The 21,347-nt window shown below is 46.5% G+C and overlaps 4 protein-coding genes across 7 annotated transcripts; 1 reads left to right on the top strand and 3 right to left on the bottom strand.

Annotated features, from left to right (window-relative positions):
• Positions 1-228: 228 nt before the first annotated feature.
• On the bottom strand, positions 229-6,421 carry LOC148412143 (alpha-N-acetylgalactosaminide alpha-2,6-sialyltransferase 6-like). 3 transcript variants are annotated; one of them, XM_088435946.1, is made up of 6 exons: positions 6,297-6,403; positions 4,873-4,927; positions 3,222-3,428; positions 2,420-2,835; positions 1,592-1,699; positions 229-958 (listed from the first exon to the last, which is right to left on the bottom strand). In XM_088435946.1, exons 1-6 carry the CDS (start codon positions 6,299-6,301, stop codon positions 769-771), a joined length of 981 nt encoding a protein of 326 aa, XP_088292072.1. In that variant the 5' UTR covers positions 6,302-6,403; the 3' UTR covers positions 229-768. The 3 variants fall into 3 exon arrangements, with proteins under 3 accessions (XP_088292072.1, XP_088292073.1, XP_088292074.1); XM_088435947.1 differs by lacking the exon at positions 6,297-6,403 and adding an exon at positions 5,071-5,337; XM_088435948.1 differs by lacking the exon at positions 1,592-1,699 and having other exon boundaries at positions 6,297-6,421.
• Positions 6,422-7,443: 1,022 nt separating this feature from the next.
• Positions 7,444-11,581, bottom strand: LOC148412142 (alpha-N-acetylgalactosaminide alpha-2,6-sialyltransferase 6-like). The gene is made up of 6 exons (XM_088435877.1): positions 11,518-11,581; positions 10,936-11,072; positions 9,880-10,089; positions 9,076-9,491; positions 8,301-8,408; positions 7,444-7,801 (listed from the first exon to the last, which is right to left on the bottom strand). Exons 1-6 carry the CDS (start codon positions 11,543-11,545, stop codon positions 7,615-7,617), a joined length of 1,086 nt encoding a protein of 361 aa, XP_088292003.1. The 5' UTR covers positions 11,546-11,581; the 3' UTR covers positions 7,444-7,614.
• A 297-nt stretch (positions 11,582-11,878) lies between these two features.
• st6galnac4 (ST6 (alpha-N-acetyl-neuraminyl-2,3-beta-galactosyl-1,3)-N-acetylgalactosaminide alpha-2,6-sialyltransferase 4) lies at positions 11,879-14,497 on the bottom strand. Its single transcript, XM_088435175.1, has 5 exons — positions 14,387-14,497; positions 14,124-14,285; positions 13,350-13,759; positions 12,841-12,948; positions 11,879-12,701 (listed from the first exon to the last, which is right to left on the bottom strand). The coding sequence occupies exons 1-5, from the start codon at positions 14,396-14,398 to the stop codon at positions 12,515-12,517; spliced, it is 879 nt and encodes a 292-aa protein (XP_088291301.1). The 5' UTR covers positions 14,399-14,497; the 3' UTR covers positions 11,879-12,514.
• A 556-nt stretch (positions 14,498-15,053) lies between these two features.
• miga2 (mitoguardin 2) lies at positions 15,054-21,323 on the top strand. 2 transcript variants are annotated; one of them, XM_088435909.1, is made up of 16 exons: positions 15,084-15,212; positions 16,310-16,332; positions 16,538-16,743; positions 17,057-17,267; positions 17,476-17,591; positions 17,677-17,800; positions 17,981-18,111; positions 18,175-18,292; positions 18,389-18,498; positions 18,592-18,704; positions 18,820-18,892; positions 19,006-19,092; positions 19,222-19,320; positions 19,925-20,059; positions 20,128-20,298; positions 20,546-21,323. In XM_088435909.1, the coding sequence occupies exons 3-16, from the start codon at positions 16,648-16,650 to the stop codon at positions 20,735-20,737; spliced, it is 1,776 nt and encodes a 591-aa protein (XP_088292035.1). In that variant the 5' UTR covers positions 15,084-15,212; positions 16,310-16,332; positions 16,538-16,647; the 3' UTR covers positions 20,738-21,323. The 2 variants fall into 2 exon arrangements, with proteins under 2 accessions (XP_088292033.1, XP_088292035.1); XM_088435907.1 differs by lacking the exon at positions 16,310-16,332 and having other exon boundaries at positions 15,054-15,212.
• Positions 21,324-21,347: the final 24 nt, after the last annotated feature.

The raw sequence follows: 21,347 nt of genomic DNA, 5'->3' as shown, positions 1-21,347 counted from the left end.
TTAATGTTTATTTAAATTATTTTTAAAAAATTGCTGTTTACTAGTTAAGATTTCGCACTTCAGCAGTTCTGGTAGTGTTTTTTTTGTTTTTTGTTTTTTTTCCCTCCCCACTAGCGAATGTTCTGAAAAGCCCATCTATGTTTTCAAAATGTTCTCAATAGGGTCAAGGTTAGGGGTGAGTTGGCCACTGGCACAACACTGGTAAACAAATTGAAAGACATCTAGCACTATGGTACCAAAATCAATATTTTCTTTATTTCAGGCAAATCAGCAAAATGTTTTCTTTCACATATAAACCAAAAACAGCAAAAATGATAGCCCACATTTTCTCGCTCTCTTTCTCTCCCTCATCTATATGTTTGTATATATATGTATATATATACTTTAGGTAGTTAAGTACTAAAATATCCAAATACTTTGGGTAGTTTAGTACATTCACAATGTAATAGAAAACAAAATTAAGTTAGACACAAATATATTTTTTCTATTTCATGGACCTCCGGGGGTTGGCTGACCCCGCATTAAGAAGGAGTTTTTTTTAATTCCTTCTTTACTCCTATTTAAAATATCCAATTTAAATAAATAAATAAAAAAATCCATATTTATGCAACTCAAATCTTTTAAATGTACAAATACTGCAAACTTGTAAAACCAGCAAAGGAGAAACAAAACATTCCGCACGTCAGTTGTCTTTTTTTGTTTTTTTCATCTCTGCGCCTCGGTTCGCCGAAGAGTTCCCTGAAAACCAGCGGCGCCCCTGAAATGTTCTCACCACGTGGGATACGCAAAGGTGATGTTGTAGCGCCGGGCCCAGCGGGCGAACACCACCTTCTCCGTGATGAAGCGGTGGTGGCTCCCTCTTTGGTCGTTCTGGTTCTGCATGTACATCACGCACTCGTCAGAACCCCGCGGCTTGTAGTAGTGATACGGCATCTTCTCTGATCTCGTCCGGTTCTGGCTGAAAAGAAAAAGAAAAACCTGTCTGAATTTTTCAACTTTGGAACTTTTCAAAGATTCTGTTCCGTCCCTATTGTTTCGTGCTCTTCCGCTGGATATTTGGGTAACTCATGGCTATGGAAAGCGCCCTAACCCCGGCGTGCCCGGGGATTTCTCACTATAATAAATAAAACGCGCCTAAACCCTTTACATTAGTCATATTTAATTGTAGTAGTTGAGGATATGAATGCAGTTGACTTGTTTTCCTTGAGATGGTGCTGCTGGTCTATTGGTGATGAGTGCAGAGAGGGAGAGAGAGAGAGAGAGACCTTTTTAGGTCGTTTTGTTTTTACGTTTTTACTTTACATTTGCAGTGACCCGAAAATCAGGAGTCCACAGAAGCAATTGCATTTAGTCTTGGATTATTTTGAGAATGTAAATTTAGTTTGGGGTCATGTGAAGTGCTTCCTGTGCGATGTCATTTCTATGTGCCTGATAATGCGGTGCGGCTTATATATGAAAAGGGTTTTAAAATACGTACGTCATCTTCAGATAGCATTCGGCGAAATAGCCGCCCGCTGATGCCTAAGCTAATGGGGGCTGCGTCAAACGTTTTTGCCGTTATGGTTGTATGGAGACACAAACCGATACTCACGCACAGTAATTGGGCGGAACCATCCCATACACTTTGATGTTGTCACATATTTCAATGGCGATGACCATGGTGAAAAAGCCCGTGCTCAGCCACGTTCCCGACGCCTGTCTAAAGTCAAAGTAAATGAGGACAGGACATCCCTTAAATGGAAAAGTTGGACTTTGCTGCCATCTTGCCGCCATTCAAACAACCGTTTGAAAGGGAGGCGTCAATGCGCGCAATATAAAGGCAGTGTTTTGAATTTCAGAAAAATCGCCTTTATTTAGGGATTTTAAAAAACTTCTATCTTACGTTTCCTGGCCAAGAGCCAGTCAGAGAACGCTTGTCAATGTGTTGTGCACCCATTGGTTACTTGAAGGAGTGACCTCCTCGCAGTGGAAACAGATCCCAGAATGCTCTTATCAGCAATTCAGTGGTTCCCAACCGCCGGTCCGCGGCTCGGTACCAGTCGATCCACAAACAAAATTCTCAGACGCCCGCCACCGGCCCGCAATAACAATCTCAAGCATTGACACGTCCGCGGTGGTAAAAAGTTTGGGGAGCACTGATGTAAATCATATCGAAAAGGCAAAATAACACCAAAAAAAAAAATGGCTTAATACTTAACGGTAATTCTAAACATTACTTTTAACCTTTGATCAGCATGATAATCCATCTGAGCGAGATTGTGAACAATATGCATTTTGGTTCATGAAACCGTGACTCGGAACGTGAGCGCAAACAAAGAAATCACCAGTAAAGTCGGCTGTGTCATAAAGGATATAAAGCGCTTGAACAATTACAAAGGATATCCGATGTTCATTGTTTGCACTCCGCCGAGAGGCTCACCTGTTTCGTCCCGTCTCCAGTTGGAAGAGATTGTCGAATCGGTACATTTTGCGCGGCGAGACGAAAAAACAGGACACCCGCTTGAAGGTGGTGCTCATCTTCTGGATGGATCTGTACACGCTGGCTATAGAGTTCTTGGCGATTTTGTGGGGGGGGCCCCAGAAGATGACGGTGCGCCGGTCGTCGGCGGCCACCCCCAGAAAGTCGCCGGGGCGCCGGATCAGCCGGTACACGCTGGAGTGGGCCACCACCCGCAGCGTGGTGCGCCGGCCCACGTCGGCCTCGTAGCCCGCGGTGGGCGCGTCGTTCATGCGGATCACGCACTCGTTGCCGTCGATCTCCTCGCCCGCTTTGGAGCCCAGCACGTGGCTGGAGCTGCTGACCAGGGCGCACTGCCGGCAGCGCACGCTCATCCTCTGCGCCAAAGCACACAAAATACAAGATCTGGCTATTCCAATATCCCACCGAAAACTTGAAAAGTGACGGTCCGTCGCTCGGTTAAAAGAAACAATCGATCAACGGACTTGGCGTGGCCTGTGAGAGTTGCCTGTGTTGTGTTGCCTCCCTCTTCAGGCGTTTTTGAGTAATTGCTCTCATTTCAGTTCATTGCCACCCCGCGTTCCGATAAGGCTGATTTCATCGCGCGACGCCTCCGGCTCACGGAGCCGCGACGGCCAACGGCGCGCTCGTTTCCGTGTTTACGGCAAGCGTATGGAATTCCATCGCCGCTGTCGCGAGCGTTTGTCACTCCCGCGTTGTCGGCTTAAGTTCTCGGAACGGACCCTCGGGCGACGTAGCCGACCTGGTCTCCGTAGACGGGCACGTAGTCGTCTTTGCCGGCCCACGTCTTGAGGTCTGTGGACTTGGGCGTGTGGTTCTTGGCCATGCAGAAGGGCTTGGCGGCGGCGGCGCTAGCGCTCAGGCCGGCGCCGGAGCTGTACAAGATGAGCAGCGTCGTCAGGACGAGGACGGCCGCCACGATAGCCACCCGCTGGCTCTGCGCGCCCGCCTGAGAACAACAAAGTTGCCTCACTTTTATAGTGAACATCGTACCCGAACAAAAAGTCAAGTCCTTGAAGTTCACGTGTCAAGCGCCACGCTAGCGCCAGTACTGCTAGTCCTTTGAATTCTTTGTGATGATCTTAAAGGAATCAAGATTAAAATAACAAAGAGAAAATTCTTTGTCCGCTTGGGTTTCAGCTCAAGGCAGCTGGTGGCGCTAGAGACCTTATTTCTAGTGGACGCGCTTCACAACACCCGGCTTTTATGGAAACATTTCTTGCTATTACTTTTGACGCAAACGTTCTTTGCGGGGAAATTTCACTGTATTTTGTTTGCCCTTGTTAAAGTTATTTTATCGAGTGTATTTTATTTTGTATTGCTTTTGTAGTATAATATGCAAACATTGTTAATATTCAATGAATGCTGTGCATATATATATATATATATATATATATATATATATATATATATATATATGACATAAATAGCATTCGATAAAGTACAAAAAATAAATAAATACAGAACTATCTGCTGATAGCCAATCAGACTGGGGGCCCGTCCTTCGCTCTTTCAGATTGTCTGAGTCCATGAAACATGACCCTCTGATTATTTTTAGTGGCACCGTTTGTGAAAATAGATCACCAGTGCCCACTTGAGCCCCAGAGTAAACTTGGGGTTTTATTATTGTCAGTGTATTGTTCTGTCTTGTATTATAGTTCATATTTTTTGACGTTCTATAAAGCGACAGAACAGTTTTTGGCCTTTAGACAAATATCGGCATGTGTTTTAGTTATTTTTTTAAGTGTCAAACGTTCGATCCCAGATACTTAACTCGTTCAATGCCAGGGACGTATTTTCATGTTGTTTTAAGATTCCAGACATTCAATCTCAGATCCTTAACTCATTCAATGTCAGAGACGTATTTTCACGTTACTTAAAAACTTCAAAATCTTTTTTTTTCTTTTAACAAGAGATCCCGCTAATCAGCATGCTGCGTTCTTTGTTTTCTTGTTGTAGAAGGTGATTTACTACAGGAAATCAATTGCTTGATTGATTTATTTTTGTGTTTTTGAGAAATGAGAAAAGTTGTAACTATTTGGAAATATTTTCCATACGCGGCCCTGTTTGGACACCCCTGCGCTATTTGAATTTAGTATTTTTGTTTTCAACACGAGTATCCATTAGTGTACGCAGACTGTTATACGTGCGTCCGGGCCACGCCCTCAGCCCTTTGCTTGCTGCTGCATGGTGGAGACCAAATCCTGGGTTTCGCTATCTTTTACAATGTCTCGGACTCGCGTTGACCATTTTGGGGCACCCCACAAGTTCAGGTCTCTTTTTTTTTTAAGAGTAAGGCTTTGAATTCAATTTCGGGCTAGGAAATGCATGATGCGAATAGGATGTCCCCACGAGGATGGAAAACCCCGATTGTATGTTTGTGTGTGTCATACCTTGAGTGCCATGCCGCCAAGTGTGTGCGAACACGCAGTCTGTGCCTGGGGGGTCCTGCAGCATATTGGGGGGGGGGGGGGGGTGCAGCTTTTAATGCTCGCCGCTAGTCGATGCAAAGGCAACACGCGCGCAATAAGAGCGAGCGCCAGTCAGCACGAACGCAAGAATAAAAGGCGAGAAATGAGCACGTGACTCACTCAGCCTCCCGCGGTCGCCTCGGCTTTCCTTCCAAGCGACATCGCCCGCGAGCTCCGGAACGTTTGTTTTGTTCAGTTTAGTTTTGAAAGGCGTTCAAAGCCGCGTCCGGCTCTCGCGTCGCCGTCGTCGTCGTCTTGAAACAAGGGCGCAGCTCGATTGTTACCTCCCGCTGCAGCCCAGTCCATTTTGCTGCGACACTCGCTGACGTCACCGGACGGACAGGACCGGAGCGATCTCGCTGCGGCGGAAAGTCGACCCCCCCACCCGCACACGCCCCCCCCCCCCCCCAGAGAAACGCGACGTGTTTTGTACAGGGAATTTGATAGATTGCCTTCCAAATGAACTTTTTGTCAACACCGGTCACCGTCCAATCAGCTTGCGAGTTTTTCTTGCCTCACCGGTTTTGGTTTTCATCAGTGCAACACCTGCCAATAGGAATTGTTCGTTTAGTTGTAGTATGTGCGTGCGCATCAGGGGTGTCAAACATAGGGCCGGCGGGCGGGCCGGCGGGCGGGCGGGCGGGCGGGCTGCTTGCACCCATCGAGATGGTTTTCTCATGAAAAGTATAATCAGGAGCTGAATTGTTTTTAAGAAGCTTGGAATGTTTTATGATCTATAATAACGTTAACGTTTTATAATTCACCGTGAACTTTTCTGGACAGCATTAAAAAAAATAATCGATCTGAAGTGGTTGTGTGTGTATACACACACACACCACGTATATATATATATATATATATATATATATATATATATATATATATATATATATATATATATATATATATATATATATATATATATACACGATAAAATACATGATAAAATACATGATAAAATCTAAAAATGACAAATATGTTGTCAAAATTGGCAATTTCACACATACCCACTGTTTGAATTTTAAACAGTCCAATCCTTTACTCAATTGCTGAGAGTACGTGCTTTATTTTATATTACGCACACAGTATTGGCAACATGTTGAATATGCGCACATACAGCGTTTATAGGAAAACAAAAAAGAGGACGTGTCTTGACTGGTCAGACTTCAATAGGAAAAAAAAACACGATGAAATAGACGAAGTCACGATTGGAACGCCGCTCGACGCGAAAGCGCAATTAGCCGACAGCCAATTAAGAAGCGAACTGTTTACGCAAAGGATATAGAAGCTCAAATAAACATCACAGCTCAGTCATTAGACACGACAAAAGCAAAAGTGTGCCTTACCGCATCCGATTCAGCCGCGGCTTAAATCACCCGGAAGAATCCGGGCGGCATTCCGGAACAACCCGTTGGACGGGACGGGCGGGCGGCCCGCCGTCGTGCGCCGTCGCAAGCCGCCGCCGCTTACTTAACCTTTCTTAAAGACGACGTCGCAACGGCCTCGCAGGAACCGATGTTCCCGCCGCTCACGTGTCGCCATAACAAAAAACACGGGACGGGATTCAAAAAGTAGCAGAGGCGGCGTTAACCTTCGAGCGCCTCCTTCCTTCCTTCCTTCCTTACGTTATTGACACGGGGGGGGGGGGGGGGGGCACAGACACGTATTTTCCCATTGTTGATTCAAATAAATCACCACCAAGTATCGTATTTGACAAAAACATTTATCAAGTCAGTATGCCGCCGTGTTGCGTCTTAGCCACCGGGGTGGCTTAATAAACTTCAATCGTGAGTAGCATATTTCCTTATTTTACTTTAAAAGTCACCTGCGGGTGGTTTATACTTTTCATACTTTTTAAATTTTCTCCTGTGCTGGTGTTAGTATTAAGCGAGATTAGCTCTTTTAAATACACCACGGTTAATTTGATGTCAATATCTTGAAAGTGAACCAACTGTGTGGCATATTTCGTTATACATATCCATTTCGTTTTTGAAAGTGCTAGCTTTAGCATTAAGCTAGCTGAGCTGTTTTAAATACACCAGTTTGTTTTATGTCAATATATTGAAAGTAAAGTTCAACAGCGAGCGGCGTATTTTTGGATTTTATGTCCAAAGTCAACGTATTTTTTTAAAGGGCTACTGCACTAATGCTAACATTAAGCTACACCACTGTACCCCATTACTAAACGGTTGTCGATTCATTTGGTAATCGATTTATTTTTCACAGCTAACTCGTATCGATTTAATACATAAGAAGCACTTACTGTCTTTAACGTCATGTAAGTATCAATTCAATACTTACGTATACGGGATTCAATGTCCCGATTCTTAGAAAAACGTGAAAATATGTTTCTGCCGTTGAACGAATGAAGTTACGGGGTTGGTCACGGACAGAATTTCACTTTTTCTATGTGTGGTTCCCTTTCAGGATGCTCCCTCCTGGTTGACTCTCATTTAAAGTGTCCAATAAAAATAATAAAGTACAGTGCCAGAATTACGCAACTCTAATCTTTAATCTTTAATCTCAAGTGTACAAGTAATGCATAAATACATAAGTTTACAAACCAGCAAGGTAGAGGAAAAAAAAAAAACATTCTGCACGTCAGTAGTCGTCTTTTTTTTTTTCTTTGTCCGTCTAATAACGGACGGCGCCCCTAAAATTGTCTCACCATGTGGGATGAGCAAAAGTGATGTTGTAGCGCCGCGCCCAGCGAGCAAACATCTCCTTTTCCGTGATAAAGCGGTGGTGATATCCGTTTTGGTTGTTCTGGTGTTCCAAGTACTTGGCGCACTCGTCAGGACCCCGCGGCGCGTAGTAGTGGTACGGTAACTTCTTGTTTTGCGTCGGGCTCCTGCGCAAAATAAAAAATAAAAAAAAAGTCCTGTACCATCCATTTCGAAATCTTTCTGTACTTCCAAAATGAATTTGTTCCAGAAGTAATTTCGTGCACTAACATGTATTTTTGGGAATCATCCGAGCTTGTAAATTTACTAAAGTTTAGTTTGGGGTCATGCGAAGCGCTTCCTGTGTGGCGTCATTGCTAACGTGCTAACAACGGCAACGTTAGACGCGTACGTTACATAGCGGTAACGTACACAGTGGTATGTTACATACAGTGGTACTTCTACTTACTAAATTCCGGAAGTAATTTCGTAATGTGAATCTTTCACAAGTTGAGCCATTTTTACATGTAAATAGCCTAATCCGTTCCAAGCCCCCCAAATTGCCATTAAATCCTTTAAATGAAAATTTAGGAACGTATCAAAAAGCGTAACAAATACATATTAGAATTACAAAGTGAATGGTAAAAAAAACTCAAATAAAAAATGAAAAAACACATTTTTACTCACACGCAGTAATCGGGCGGAACCATCCCGTACACTTTGATGCTGTCGCATATTTCGATGGCGATGACCATGGCGTAATAGCCCGTGCTCAGCCACGAATCCGATTCCCATCTAAATCCAAACAAAACATCTTCAACATGAACCGCCCGTACTAAAGTCATCAATTACTTTCTATCTAAAGTCATTCATTGCTTTACTTCTTACTCAAAGTAACTGTTTAGGTTCAAAACATAATTACTTAATTACTAGTAAAAATGATCAATTTATTACCTAAGCACTAAAGTAATCAGTTACTGGAGTACTATAGTATCTAAAGGAATGAAGGACTTTATTTCTTACTTACGCAAAGGAATCGCACACTTGAAAAGTGAATTGTTTACTTTAGTGCTGAATTATCTAAACAATTGGTTACTTGGTAAGCGCAAGTACTTATCAATGACTTTAGTGGTGTAGTATCTAATGACTGATTAATTTCTCAGAGTCATTGTTTACGTTAGTCCTCATGAATGCGAAATAATCGATGTTTGGCACTCAATTACCTAAAGTGACAGCTGACACTTGTATTTCAGCTAACGAATCACCCGAGTACGTATTTCACTCAAGTCGTGGATTCTTTTAGTACCCAAAGACGTTCCGGCTATTCGCAGGCCTCCGTCTCACCAACCGCTGAAATAATATCGAAATAGACGGATATACGGTCCGGACCGTCGTGACCTGAAAACGGATCTTGAAAAGAGTTTCGAGTTGAAAAAGCGCCCGATCGGCCTGGCGGGCTCACCTGCTTTGCCCCGTCTCCAGTTGGAAGAGGTCGTCCAATTTGGACATTTTGTGAGGCGAGATGTAAAAAAGGGACACCCGCTTGAAGGTGGCGCCCAGGGTGCGGATGAATCTGTACACGGGGGCTCGAGAGCCTTTGGAGAGCTTGTCGGAGGCCCCCCAGAAGATGAGGGTGCGGCGGTGGCCGAAGCCCACCCCCAGAAAGTAGTCCAGGCGCCGTTTCAGCAGGTACATGGTGGCTTGGGCCGCCACCCGCAGCGTGGTGCGCCGGCCCACGTCGGCCTGGTAGCCGTCGGCGGGCGCGTCGTTCATGCGGATCACGCACTCGCTGCCGTCGATCTCCCGGCCCGCTTTGGAGCCCAGCACGTGGCTGGAGCTGCTGACCAGGGCGCAGCGCCCGCAGCGCAGGCTCATCGTCTGCGGAGAGGAAAACCGAGCGACGCCCTTTGCTTGCTTTTTCCTGCCGCGTCTTCGCCTTCCGTTCTACCCGCCGGTCCGCCCGAGCGCGTTTTCCTTCCCGTCCCGAGAAATACTTTCAAAGCCCGTCCGCGTCAACGCTTCCGCTCCATCCTGTTTAGCCGATCCATCAGGCGGACGCGTAACATAACCCCGGCCGCTACCGCAGCTTCTATTCTATGCGCCTTATAATGCGGCGGCGCCTTCCACGTGAAGGCACTTTTAAAATAGGCCAGTCGTCGAAGGCGGGCCTTATAACCAGGCGCGCCTTTTCGTGCGGTGCGGACCCCGCCCCTTTGGCCCCGCCCTTTTCACGCCCCCGGGAGGGGAGTCGCGCGCCGCAGCTAACCTGGTTTCCGGAGAAGGGCTCGTAGTCGCCTTTGTCGCCCCACGTCTTCAGGTCCACTTGCTGAGGCACGTACGTTTCGTTCACGCTGAAGGGAACGGGGTCGTCGGCCCCATCGCCGCTAGCGCCCTTGCCGAAGTTGCGTAAGAAGAGCGGGCTCGTCGGGATCAAGATGGCCGCCGCGATAGCGACCAGCCGGATCCGCGCTCTCGACTGAGAACGACAGAGTCGGCACGCTTTTCCATTTGACCTCGTATCCAAGTAAAACAAAGTTCTTGATTGAAAGTACGACCGTACTAAAAAGACCCGGCTGCGATTTACGTTTAAAAACGACGTTTAAAAGCTAGTTTGCCGTTTAAGTCGGAGCAAAACAAAAAGTCCAACAGTGCAAATTTACTATTACCATTTCAATTTCACCTTGACAACCAAATCAACATTGAAAAAACGCATTCAAAAAAGGTAGCGCCTTTTATTCATTCATTAACCCCGCCCCCTGATCATGATAAGCGCAAAAAAGGCGACTTTGAAAAATATCCTGTATCCCAAAAAAATTCTTTCATGTTTTCTAAAACAACAAGCTTTGAAGAAGTTAACGCATGACTAAAAAGGAAAAAAAAATCGACGCATGCCCGTTCTTTGAGCTGCGGCAATTATACTGAAAAAAATCCCCCGTGTACATTTTTCGCCCAATATGATCGACGGTTTCGAGGTGCGATAACTACGTTGTTTCTGAAATTTTTTTTTCTGTCAACCGCTCAAAATGTTCATCAGATCGCTCCCTACATACGAAGGTCTTAATTATTTCTTCGCTAACCCCGCCCCCTGGTAATTGCGAAAAAGGCGACTGAAAAAAACTAAAGGTCCTGAATAAAAAAACCCGAACAAATTCCAATGTTCAGTTTGTTCCGCTTTTCAGCCAAATTGATCGGCACAGGAAGCGCAGTAGTATCCTTTCTTTTAGCGCATTAAACCACGGACGGAGTACAATGTCATCGAGTGAAATCCTCCGCAAAGATCGCGTCGATTTAGGAACGCGGACGTAAACTTGACTGGACTTACGATGGAGGACGGCGACATGATCGCGTCCAAAGTCGCCGGGACGCTCCAGCTAGCTTTCGCCGGAACAAAGTCGAGCCGGCCGCCCTTTATTTCTTTCATCCGAGGCGTGACTGCGACCAACCCGCGACCGGCGCCGCCTTCAAAATAAAAGGCTTACAAGTGTCATTCCCCAAATATAGGACGCGCCCGCGTATAGGGCGCAGCCTTCATTTTGGGGTCCAATTCTGCTAGTTTGTATATTTTCACCGTTTTACCATTTTTAACTAGAGTAAAATACATTCATCTTATCTTCGAGTTTTCCTGCGTTCACGTTTGTATTTTGATAGTAAGCAATTACCGATATCAAGTAGCGGTATCAGGCCAGTCCCGATATCAAGTCGCGGTAGCGGGTTGCCGTAGCGGGCGAGTGCCGATATCAAATAGCGGTATCGGGCCAGTACAGATATCAAGTAGCTGTATCGGGCTCATGGGATGAGCACCGATATCAAGTAGCGGTATCAGGCCAGTCCCAATATCAAGTGGCGGTAGCGAGTTGCAGGAGCGGGCGAGTACCGATATCAAATAGCGGTATCGGGCCAGTACCGATATCAAGTAGCTGTATCGGGCTCATGGGATGAGTACCGATATCAAGTAGCGGTATCAGGCCAGTACCCATATCAAGTAACGGTATCAGGCGCGTCGGGCCAGAGAAAAAGAGGAAAAAAACTCGATTGCTCGCTTGATTTTTGCGTCTTTGAGAAATTCAAGTTGAAACAAACTGTGTAGATTTTTGCCCACGGTTTAGGAAAAGCGTGATGTCACTAAGATGTCCCCAAAATGATAGAAAGTTTCCTTTGTGTGTCTATGCGCATGTTGACTTTGAAGCACCGACTTTTATTCCTTCCTGCTGCGGGTCAGCATTATTCACACGGATAAATGAAAAAAAATAACAAAATATTTTTCATTGTGTTTTTAATACAAATAAATCACCTTCCAATATTGTATTTTACAAAAACAGGCAGTCATAACGTCACTCATCGAGTCATTGTGCCACTCTTTGTGGTTCGTGCGTGTCTTAGCCACCTGGGGGCAGTATAACACTCATGCAAAATTTCAGTAAGCCGCAGTAATGTTCATCCTTCTTTGCAGAGGATAAAGAATATATTTGAGTATTGTCCTATTGTTGGATTGCTCTGTTCCAATGTTTTGGAGCACCAAAAACACCAACGTTTCAGCGCTCTGTATCATTATAGCGTTTTCCCATACAGCGTTAGCACTAAGATAGCTAGGTTGATTTTGTTTTTTGTCACAATGTGCTAGCGTTAGCACAAAGCTAGTTAGGTTAATTTTGTTGAATGTTCATATCGGAAGTTAGCCATTTTCTTCATTTTTTTAAAGTCAACTGTGAGTGGCGTATTTATTTTTAAGTCCCACTGCGCTAGCTAGCACCAAGCTAGCTCTTTTGTTTTTGAAATATGCAAGAGTAACAGTCAACTTCAACCATTGAGCGGCATATTATTTTCTCATTATTTTTTTTTCAGTCGTTTATTTATTTTAAAAAAAATTCAAATCCCAGCGCCGACGGGTTTCGGGAGCCGTCTCAGAAATTCCACGGCGGGTGCCTGAACTCCAGGTGGCGTCGCGAGGCCCACTTGGCGTAGATGGCCTTCTCGGTAATGAAGCGATGGCCGCCGCGCCGCTTCCGCTCGTGGACTTTGTACATCAGGCACTCGTCGGACGGCGAGCGCTCGTAGTAATGGTACGGGGCCGCGCTGACGTTGCTCCGTCTGCGCCCAACATCAAATATATCATAGATTTCAACTCGTTCAATGCCAAAGACGTATTTAGACGTTTTTGGAGACTGCAGACTTTTCAGTCCTGGGTACTTTTTTTTTTTTTTTTTTGTACACGTACGATGCGTCTGACCTGCAGTAGTCGGCGTCGATCATCCCGAAAACCTGAACGCTGTCGCACATCTCCAACGCAAGAATCATGGTGAAGAATCCCGTGCTGAGGTACGCTCCGGACTGGAGTCTGAAAAAAAAAAAGCCGTTCAGTTCATTCTCATATCATTTGATCCAAAACGGTAAGCTATAACCTGATGAAATTTCTTTTGAAAATCAATGCATTTGACCAGTATGAATATTTGAAAGGTTTGCGTTCAAAAAGGAATTACATAGGGACGGCTCAGTGGTTAGGGTTAGCAAATCTTGGCCTTGGCACCAAACCTCCCCTAGGTGGCGATAACATACTTTTTGTTGTTGTCGTCCGAATGAAGCTCAGCTAACTCACTAGCAACAAGATAGCAGCCAAAGACTACTTTGGCCTCGAGGAAAGTCCTCAACTGACTCCAACACGGTTCCTTGACATCAATACAGCCAACGATTGCGGCGTAATCTAGATAAATCAATCAATCAAATGGAAGGCCGCTGCACCTGTTCTTCCCGGTTTCGTTCTGAAAGACGTCGTCACAGAAGCGGACCCTCTCCTGGGTCATGGCGTAGAGTCTGGCGGCGGGGTACTGGCCGGCGATGGCCCGCAGCGCATTGAAGACGGCGCCCTTCCCGTCCGTCCTCATGTTGCGCTCGGGCCCCCAGAAGACGTAGGCCGTGCGGCCGGCGTCCCGGAAGTAGCGGCGCCGCTCCTTGAGCAGGCGCGGCACGCTGGTGTGCGACACCACGCGCACGTCCGTCCGCACGCCCACGTCCGCCTCGTAGCCCGCCGTGGGCGCGTCGTTCATGCGGATCACGCACGGGACTCGGTCGATGTCGGGGCCCAGACCCGAGCCCAGCATCCGGCCCGAACTGGAGATCAGGGCGCACCGGTTGAAGTGCGCGTCCAGCAACTGAAAAACGTGCGCAAAAACCACCAGAACACAAATTGAACCCTGTATTTTCGTCTTCGCATTATTTTCAGTGTTGCTTTCTCGCCATCTTGTGGCGCCACGGTACAGAGAACAGTGCTTTACCATCACTTAACGTGTTTAGCGTAACTGAACTAAGTTGACATTAGTTGAGCGGTTCTGTTTAGAAAAAAGTAGAGCTTTGCCTGCACACTATAGACAATTATGAGGATTCAGAGAGTAGTCACCTGCTGTTTCACTCAAGGAATATTACAATTACGAAAAAGGGTTGTTGGGAAACTAGTTCACTGTACCTACAGAGAACCGCACATAAAAACGGGTTCACAAAAGGTTTGAAAGACGTCACCTGTTCCACCTTGTCGGGTCGGATCCTGACGTAGCCCCAGAGCCCGTTCCTGCGCCTGGCGACTGGGGTCAGGGGTGCACGGTCCCGGCGACTGATCACATGTCCGACCCACGACAAAAGCGGTAGGCTTATTAGACTGAACACGCAAAGGCAGCGCAGCGTCTGTGTGCGTGAGAGAACACGAATACACGCTTCGAATACTTTTACGAACATCGCGAGGAGCGTGAAGTGCACTCATTGCGTTCAAAGACGCTCGTTCTTACCGTTGATTTCATGTCAGGGTTCTGGAAGTACGGGTACCGTTCCAGGATGCCTTACCCGGACTCATCGTATCCTCAATAGTCGCTATGGTTGCATTAGAGCTGAGCTTCCGGCCAGTCCAAGGTGTTTCTGTCAACAAAATAAAAGTAAAAACAACACCGCCGATGGAACATTATTTTTTAATGTGTTTATTTTTTTACTGAGTGCTAGTCAAAAATTTGTAATACTTTAATACTGGTGTTTTTGCTTCGAGTGATGTTGAGAAAAAGGAACGTCAAAAAGCACGTGTCGGGGCAAGTTCTTTTGTTTTGAAAAATATCCACTTTAGAGATAAACTGAATATCCGAAATAATTTCCCCGAGTCTAACAAAATAACATCCGGTTTACCTCCGCGACACACCTGCGAAACAAAAGCAAGAGAAAACAACTAAGATGGGATGTTCATTTTTTAGGCACTTTGAGTGAGTGTTAAAACAAAAAAAAATGTAATTTCCGTGTTTTGCTTCAAGGAAAAGCAATAAAAACAGTAACGTCACAAAGCACGTGTTGGGTTCTTATCTTTTATTTTGAAAAAAATCCTCTTTTAGGTCTCTTTCCCTGCGTCAAACGAAACATACTTCCGGTTAGGTTCCGCAACATACCTGATAGGATTGTAGAAATACATTGGCCAGGCTTTCTTTATCCGATTGGTCGACAGTGCGGAAGTTCCTCCTGGTCTATCGCTCCATTTGACTGTTGATCGTGTCAATTAAGGCAACCAAAAAAAATGAGTGGGATGGTTTCACCGTGACACAAGGATGCCCTTCCTTTGCTCCTTGGATGCTCACGGTATTTAAAAATTGCTTTACACTCATTATTATAGAGCTGCCATCCCACCCCTTATCGATTTTCTTCCGTAAAAGCCTTCAAATATCCGTTTTTTTAGCATCCGGCGAGATGCTTGGTGACAGATGTAAGCTAGGCTAACTAGTGTGCTAGCTAACGCCCCGTATCGCATTGTCTGCTCCCACTTTGTTTTATATATTCTTTCTTTTTTTTTTTAACCGAAAAGTTTTTTTTATGTCAAAAAACGGCGTGAAGCTGCATATGAACGTGGTGGTGTTCCAACCACCTTGCACGAGTCGTGTAACATTTCTCAGCACCGCTGTTAGCTTTTTTTAACGGTTCCAAATTTAAATTGGATCCCAGAGACATGCGCCTTTAAATGTTTTGCTTTATTATTTGTTCTTTAATTCAATATTGTACGTCATGAGAATGGAACGAGAAACCGCTTAAAATTGACACAAAAATGAATAACGTGAGGTAATATCAATATTAATAATACGGTCCAAATGTAGTTGCATAGTTGGAATTTTACAACTTTTTTACATTGTTTTTAAAATCAACCCAGCTTTTAAACGAAAAGCACGCTGTCACACTGAATTGGGTTTGCCTTAAAAAGTTACTCAATTTTTTTACCTAATTTGAGGTATTTTTGACCCAACTGTTCCTAAGTGTTTTTTTTAAATACCGAAATTGTGGCAAAATATTTAGAACATATTTTTGTGGCCCTCTTGTGGTATTTATATTTAATTGAAAATTACTTTTTGCTTTTAAAAACAAATGATCTTCATTCACCACGATGTTTTGTCATAAATAATTCCTTTGCATAAATCTGTATAGTATATAAACCAGTTTACAGTGCAGTACTTTTGGAACCTATTTTATGTCTTCAATTATCACACCCTTCTTTTTTTCCCCGTTCATGAACCTTGTGATGTTTAATGTATGCTGCTGGCTGCCAAGAAATCCATAACGGGCCACAAATGGCCACCCGGCTGTAGTTGGGACCCCACAGATCTACATTATGACTGCATTGTCGCCATCTTGTGCCATTTGTATGCAATTACAAATTATTCATAATTTTATTTATTTTTTTTTCACAGAAGAGCAAATATGGCGGATCACTGTATGTAAAAACCCCTATTAGGAATTTTTAGTGATCTATAGTGTGAATTAGTGAATGGTTTCCCTCCTTGTTTTTCAAAGCACCTGCTTTCTGTCCACCTTTCCCCCGCTTAACGGTTAATGCAATCTTAATGACCTCCCCTTGTGTTAATTCCCTGTCTGGAGCCGCCTTCTTTAGCGGCCGCGTGCGTATTTCGGTGTTGCAGGGAAACCCCACGGATGACGGGACGGTAAAAGGCAAATCTCCCGAGCTTGGCTCACCCCGGTGCTGTTTGGCGTTTTCTCTGAGACCGGTCGACACTCGCCTCGCTTGGAGATGTCCATGAGAAGAACGGAGGGCATGTCCGTGGCGCAGGCGTTGGCCATGACGGTCGCGGAGATACCCGTCTTCCTCTACTCCACCTTTGGCCAGGTAAAGAGCGATACAGCTTCGGTCACTCTCGAAACCTTTCGAGCACAAGTGTCAAACTCGAGGAACGGGAGGCACATCCGGTCGGCCGCATCTTTTTACGTGGCCCGCCAAATACCGGTTTGACTTGAAGTTTCCGGCTAAAATACCACATTTGCCAGTTGCCTTTGATGTTTAATAGTCCATTTTTAAGACGAATCAAAGGAAGTTGATTGTTTACGCGGCACAGAGGCTAACGTAAGCCCTAATAGTTTGATCCAATGAATGGATGGAATAACAGGTCGAATGCCGATGATGTGTGCAAATTTGCCGGCAGTCCATCTTCTCGCAGCTGAGGTTGAGCCCGAGCTTGAGGAAGGTTCTGTTCGCCACGGCGCTGGGCAGCGTGGCCTTGGCGCTCACCGCCCACCAGCTGAAGCGGCGCGGGCGCAAGAGGAAGCAGGCCGTCCAGGCCAAGGAGGACCAGGCGCCCCTGGGGCTTCCCGAAGCGTTGCTCAGGACGGGGAGGCCTTCGTCCCTGAAGAGAGGTACCCTATTTTCCGCGAGGATAATCATACAGTCAGGCGCGTCTTCAAAGAATGGCCTAGTTTCAAAGCCTTTTCAGATATAAGGCGCATAGAATAGAAGCTACAAAGGTGGCTGCGGTTGCAATGGAAAAGTGTCAAGGCTTCGAGAACCTCGGAGGAGCTTGCCTCGTCGACCGTTTTTTTTTGGTTTGTTTTTCTATGCGCGCAGCCCCGCCGACGGGCCGGCAGGCGATGAGCCCCAGCACTCGCAGCCACGACACCCTGAGCGGCATCTCCTCGCTGGCGCCCAGCAAACATTCCAGCTCCTCGCACAGCCTGGCGTCGGTACGTTCCGGCGGAGCGCGACGTTAGGCCGGCAGATGTGTATAAACGGTGTATAAACTAAGTTTTGGAACGCTAACGGGCGCAGATGCGGGCCGGCGCCTCGCCCAGTCAGACGGCCGACCCGGCCACGCCCTGGGAGGCGGAGGAAGCGGCGGCGGGGGAGCCCGTCCCGCTGGAGGACGCCAATGCCGACGCTCTCTATTTGATGGGTAAAACCCGTCATTTCTTCTTATGTCTTCTTTTTTCTTTCTTGGATTTCTTTCTTTCCGTACTTTTTTCCTGTGAAAGGAGGGACTTAAAATGGTAGCGAGCCGAAGAAAGTACAAAATAATGAATTCCCGAGTCGGTATAGCGTGACTAAGCCAGGCCGCGCGGTGCGCCCCGCTCAGGCATGGAGCTGTTCGAGGAGGCCCTCCGAAAATGGGAGCAGGCGCTGCACGCCCGCCACGCCCGCTCAAACTTAAGCGACAGCGACAGCAGCCTCCAGCTGCGGGGGGCCACCTGTGGAGATTCCTCTGTGGTGAGTTGCCCAGGCGCGCTGACGATTTGATTGTTGACTTGCTCGAAATGCGGCCCCTCGCAGATGGAAGCCGACAACAAAGTGTTTGCCGCCAAGCTGGAGACGCTGCTGCACCGGGCTTACCACCTGCAGGAGGATTTCGGCGGCAGCGTCCCCACCGACAGCGTGCTGGCCGACTTCGGTAAGACCAGCGCTTACGGATTTTCGTCTGAGCGTTTTGCTCACGGTAACGTTCTTCCAAAAACCCGCCCGCGTCTCGTGTGTAATCCCTAACTAGAGAGCGAGGGCACGCTCATCTTACCCCCGCTGGAAAGTTTCCGCGCGGCGCCCGACGACGAGGACGCCGCCACGGTGTCGTCGGACGACTCTTTCTTTTCCGCCGTGGAGGTCGGCTCGGTTGGCTCCGCAGGGCACGCCCGCCGTGGCGACCGCAACCTAACGTTTGCGTCCTCTTCCTTTTTTTTCCCTGGTTTGGCGTAGATGTTTGATGCATTTTCCCTCCGAGAGCCCTACCAGCTGCTCAAGCCTGCCGCGCTCTATGAGGAAGCCTTGACTCGCGTTAAGGAGGAACGGGTGCCCTATAGGTCGCTCAGGTACAACACATATGTCCTTTCTTCTCTTCCAATTAGTCGTCATCATTTCAGCGATGAAATCAAATTCCTCAGCATTGACGTCCACACAGACCAAGCTGTGTTTTTTTTCTGCCAGGACTGAACTACTTGAATGTTACGGTGACCAAGACTTCTTGGCCAAGCTGCACTGTGTGAGACAAGCGTTCCAGGTGGGTTAGCACCTTCCCAACCAAGCCTCCATGAAGCAATTTTTACTTTTGAAGAGCACCATCTTGCGAAGCCAGATAATACCGCGAGCGCTTTCATCCCACCTGTCGTTTAGCTGCTGTTGCTGGATGAGACACACCGCACCTTCTTCATGGAGACGGGCAAGCAAATGATTGCCGGCTTAATGGTCAAGGCCAACAAGGTGAAGCGTTACCTTCGGTCCGGTCGCCCCATCACGGGGATTAACGTTTCCAGACGGCCATCGGAAGAGAAAATCCCCGGTGCGAGGAAACGGCTTTGTGATTTCTCATGTTTTTGCCGTGGCGTCCAGAGTCCCAAAGCCTTCCTGGAGAGCTACGAGGACATGCTGCTCTACACCCAGCGAGAGGAGACGTGGGCCGTCACCAAGATGGAGCTGCAGGGCCGCGGGGTGAGCGTCTTGTGGGCGTGGCCCGGCTTGCGCTCGGGCCAAGCGGGCGGGTTGGCCCGTAGTAGGGGTCCCAAACCTTTTTATCACCGCGGACCGGTCAACGCTCGAGTGTTGCAAACGCTATTCGTGTCAATACAAAACGTTAATTGAATGCAAATTAGCGCTTGTCAATTGCAAACCAACCTTTGCATATGCTAACATATCGCAAGGGGAAATGGCTGCCACAGACGGAAATGCTAATGAGCGAAATGCATACGGGGCAGCGCTATGCTAACATTCGCTAGCATGTTATCCTCAGTCACAAGTTGTCGGATCGACAAACAAAGTCATTGGGCGTATTATCATAAATGACAACATTCTTACAAAGTACAACTTAAAGATACCCATGGGCCAGATTTCACAGACGCGGAACAACGGCTGCGTCATCGACAAGTGTTGAAGCCGCACCGTCCTTCCTCACTACAAAATGTAATGATTTGCAGTATCATCCTGCATCCAATGCCTTTTGCATTTTGTATTTGATTTTTTTCGAGTAAATACTAAAGAAGGGCACACTTATTCTCTCTCGGGAGTCACAATAGATTGACGGGATTGCGTTGTGAAGGTGGTGTGCATGAGCTTCTTCGACATCGTGCTGGACTTCATCCTGATGGACGCCTTTGAAGACCTGGAGAACCCGCCCACGTCCGTGGTGGCCGTGCTGAGGAACCGCTGGCTCTCGGACAGCTTTAAAGAGACGGTGGGTGGGTCGGGCCGCCTCGATCCCAAGCGCCCTTCGGATCTGAGGGCGGGACCTTTGCCTTTCAGGCCCTGGCCACGGCCTGCTGGTCGGTGTTGAAGGCCAAAAGGCGCCTTCTCATGGTTCCCGACGGCTTCATCGCCCACTTCTACGCCATCTCCGAGCACGTCAGCCCCGTTTTGGCCTTTGGCTTTTTGGGACCCAGGCAGCACTTGAGCGAAGTGTGCACTATTTTCAAGGTGAGGACTTACCCTCTTCCTTTTCATTTTGAAATCGCAATAGGTTCAGGTTCTGAAATTATCGGCTGTGTAGGTTAATAACATTTTTTTTTTTGTGGGCGCAAAGTGTGCGCACAAGGGTTCAAGTGAAAATGATAACGAATTAAAGTCAGAATCCTGACTTCAGTCTTAGAATTTTAACTGGAAAAGTCTGAATTCTTCAAATCAAGTCCAAATTCTGGCCTTGCGCCACGTGTGTCCCGGGCAGCAACAAATCCTGCAGTACCTGAAGGACATGTTCGACCACGATAAGGTGCGCTTCACCTCGGCGCAGTGCCTGGCCGAGGACATCCTCAAACTGTCGCACCGCCGCAGCGACATCCTGCTGGGCTACCTGGGCATCGACGGCCTCTGCGAGCTCAACGGGGGCCCGCCCGCCGACATGCGGGGGCCCCACTGAACTACCCCACAGGTCAAAGTGTACAGAAGCTTGATGGCAAACAAAAATAGATTCCAAAGAATGTTCAGAAAAATAAATACATCTTAAGGATTGAATGGGGTTATCAGGGCATATGTTCATATCATGGTTTAGATATGATGTATACATTGTACATAAGAGATATCTTTCCCACAAAACAGACTTAACCTGGCCTTCCTGTTTATTATTTGTCTGCCTTCCTTTTTTTAATTTTGCAAGCCGTCTATAATTGACATTCATATTCATCTAGTGTGTTGAAAGATGCTCCAATAAGGGAGGAAATGAGAAACTTGATTACAATTTTCTTTGTTGAATGGGGAAAAACGTTCATATAATCTCAATCGGGATCATAATGTCTTTTTCTGTGGTTATAATTGCCAAAACACGGAGGGAGAAAAAAAATCATTTGGGTCCTCACTTTGCCTTTTTTGTGTATTTTTTCCTTTCCAACGCCTGTAAAAAAAAATGTAAATGGATGTTAATTTTCTGTATTAAATGTTATTTTTTATTATTAAGCAATGTTATGCCTCTCGTGACTATTTAACTAAATATAATGCAAATCTGCTGGCGTTTGTATTTTTTGATTCATTAC

This window comes from Hippichthys cyanospilos, chromosome 15, assembly GCF_059441005.1.
Source record: "Hippichthys cyanospilos isolate Australia breed blue-spotted pipefish chromosome 15, RoL_Hcya_1.0, whole genome shotgun sequence".
NCBI classification, from domain to species: Eukaryota; Metazoa; Chordata; class Actinopteri; order Syngnathiformes; family Syngnathidae; genus Hippichthys; species Hippichthys cyanospilos.
This window is presented reverse-complemented; position numbering and strand designations above follow the sequence as displayed.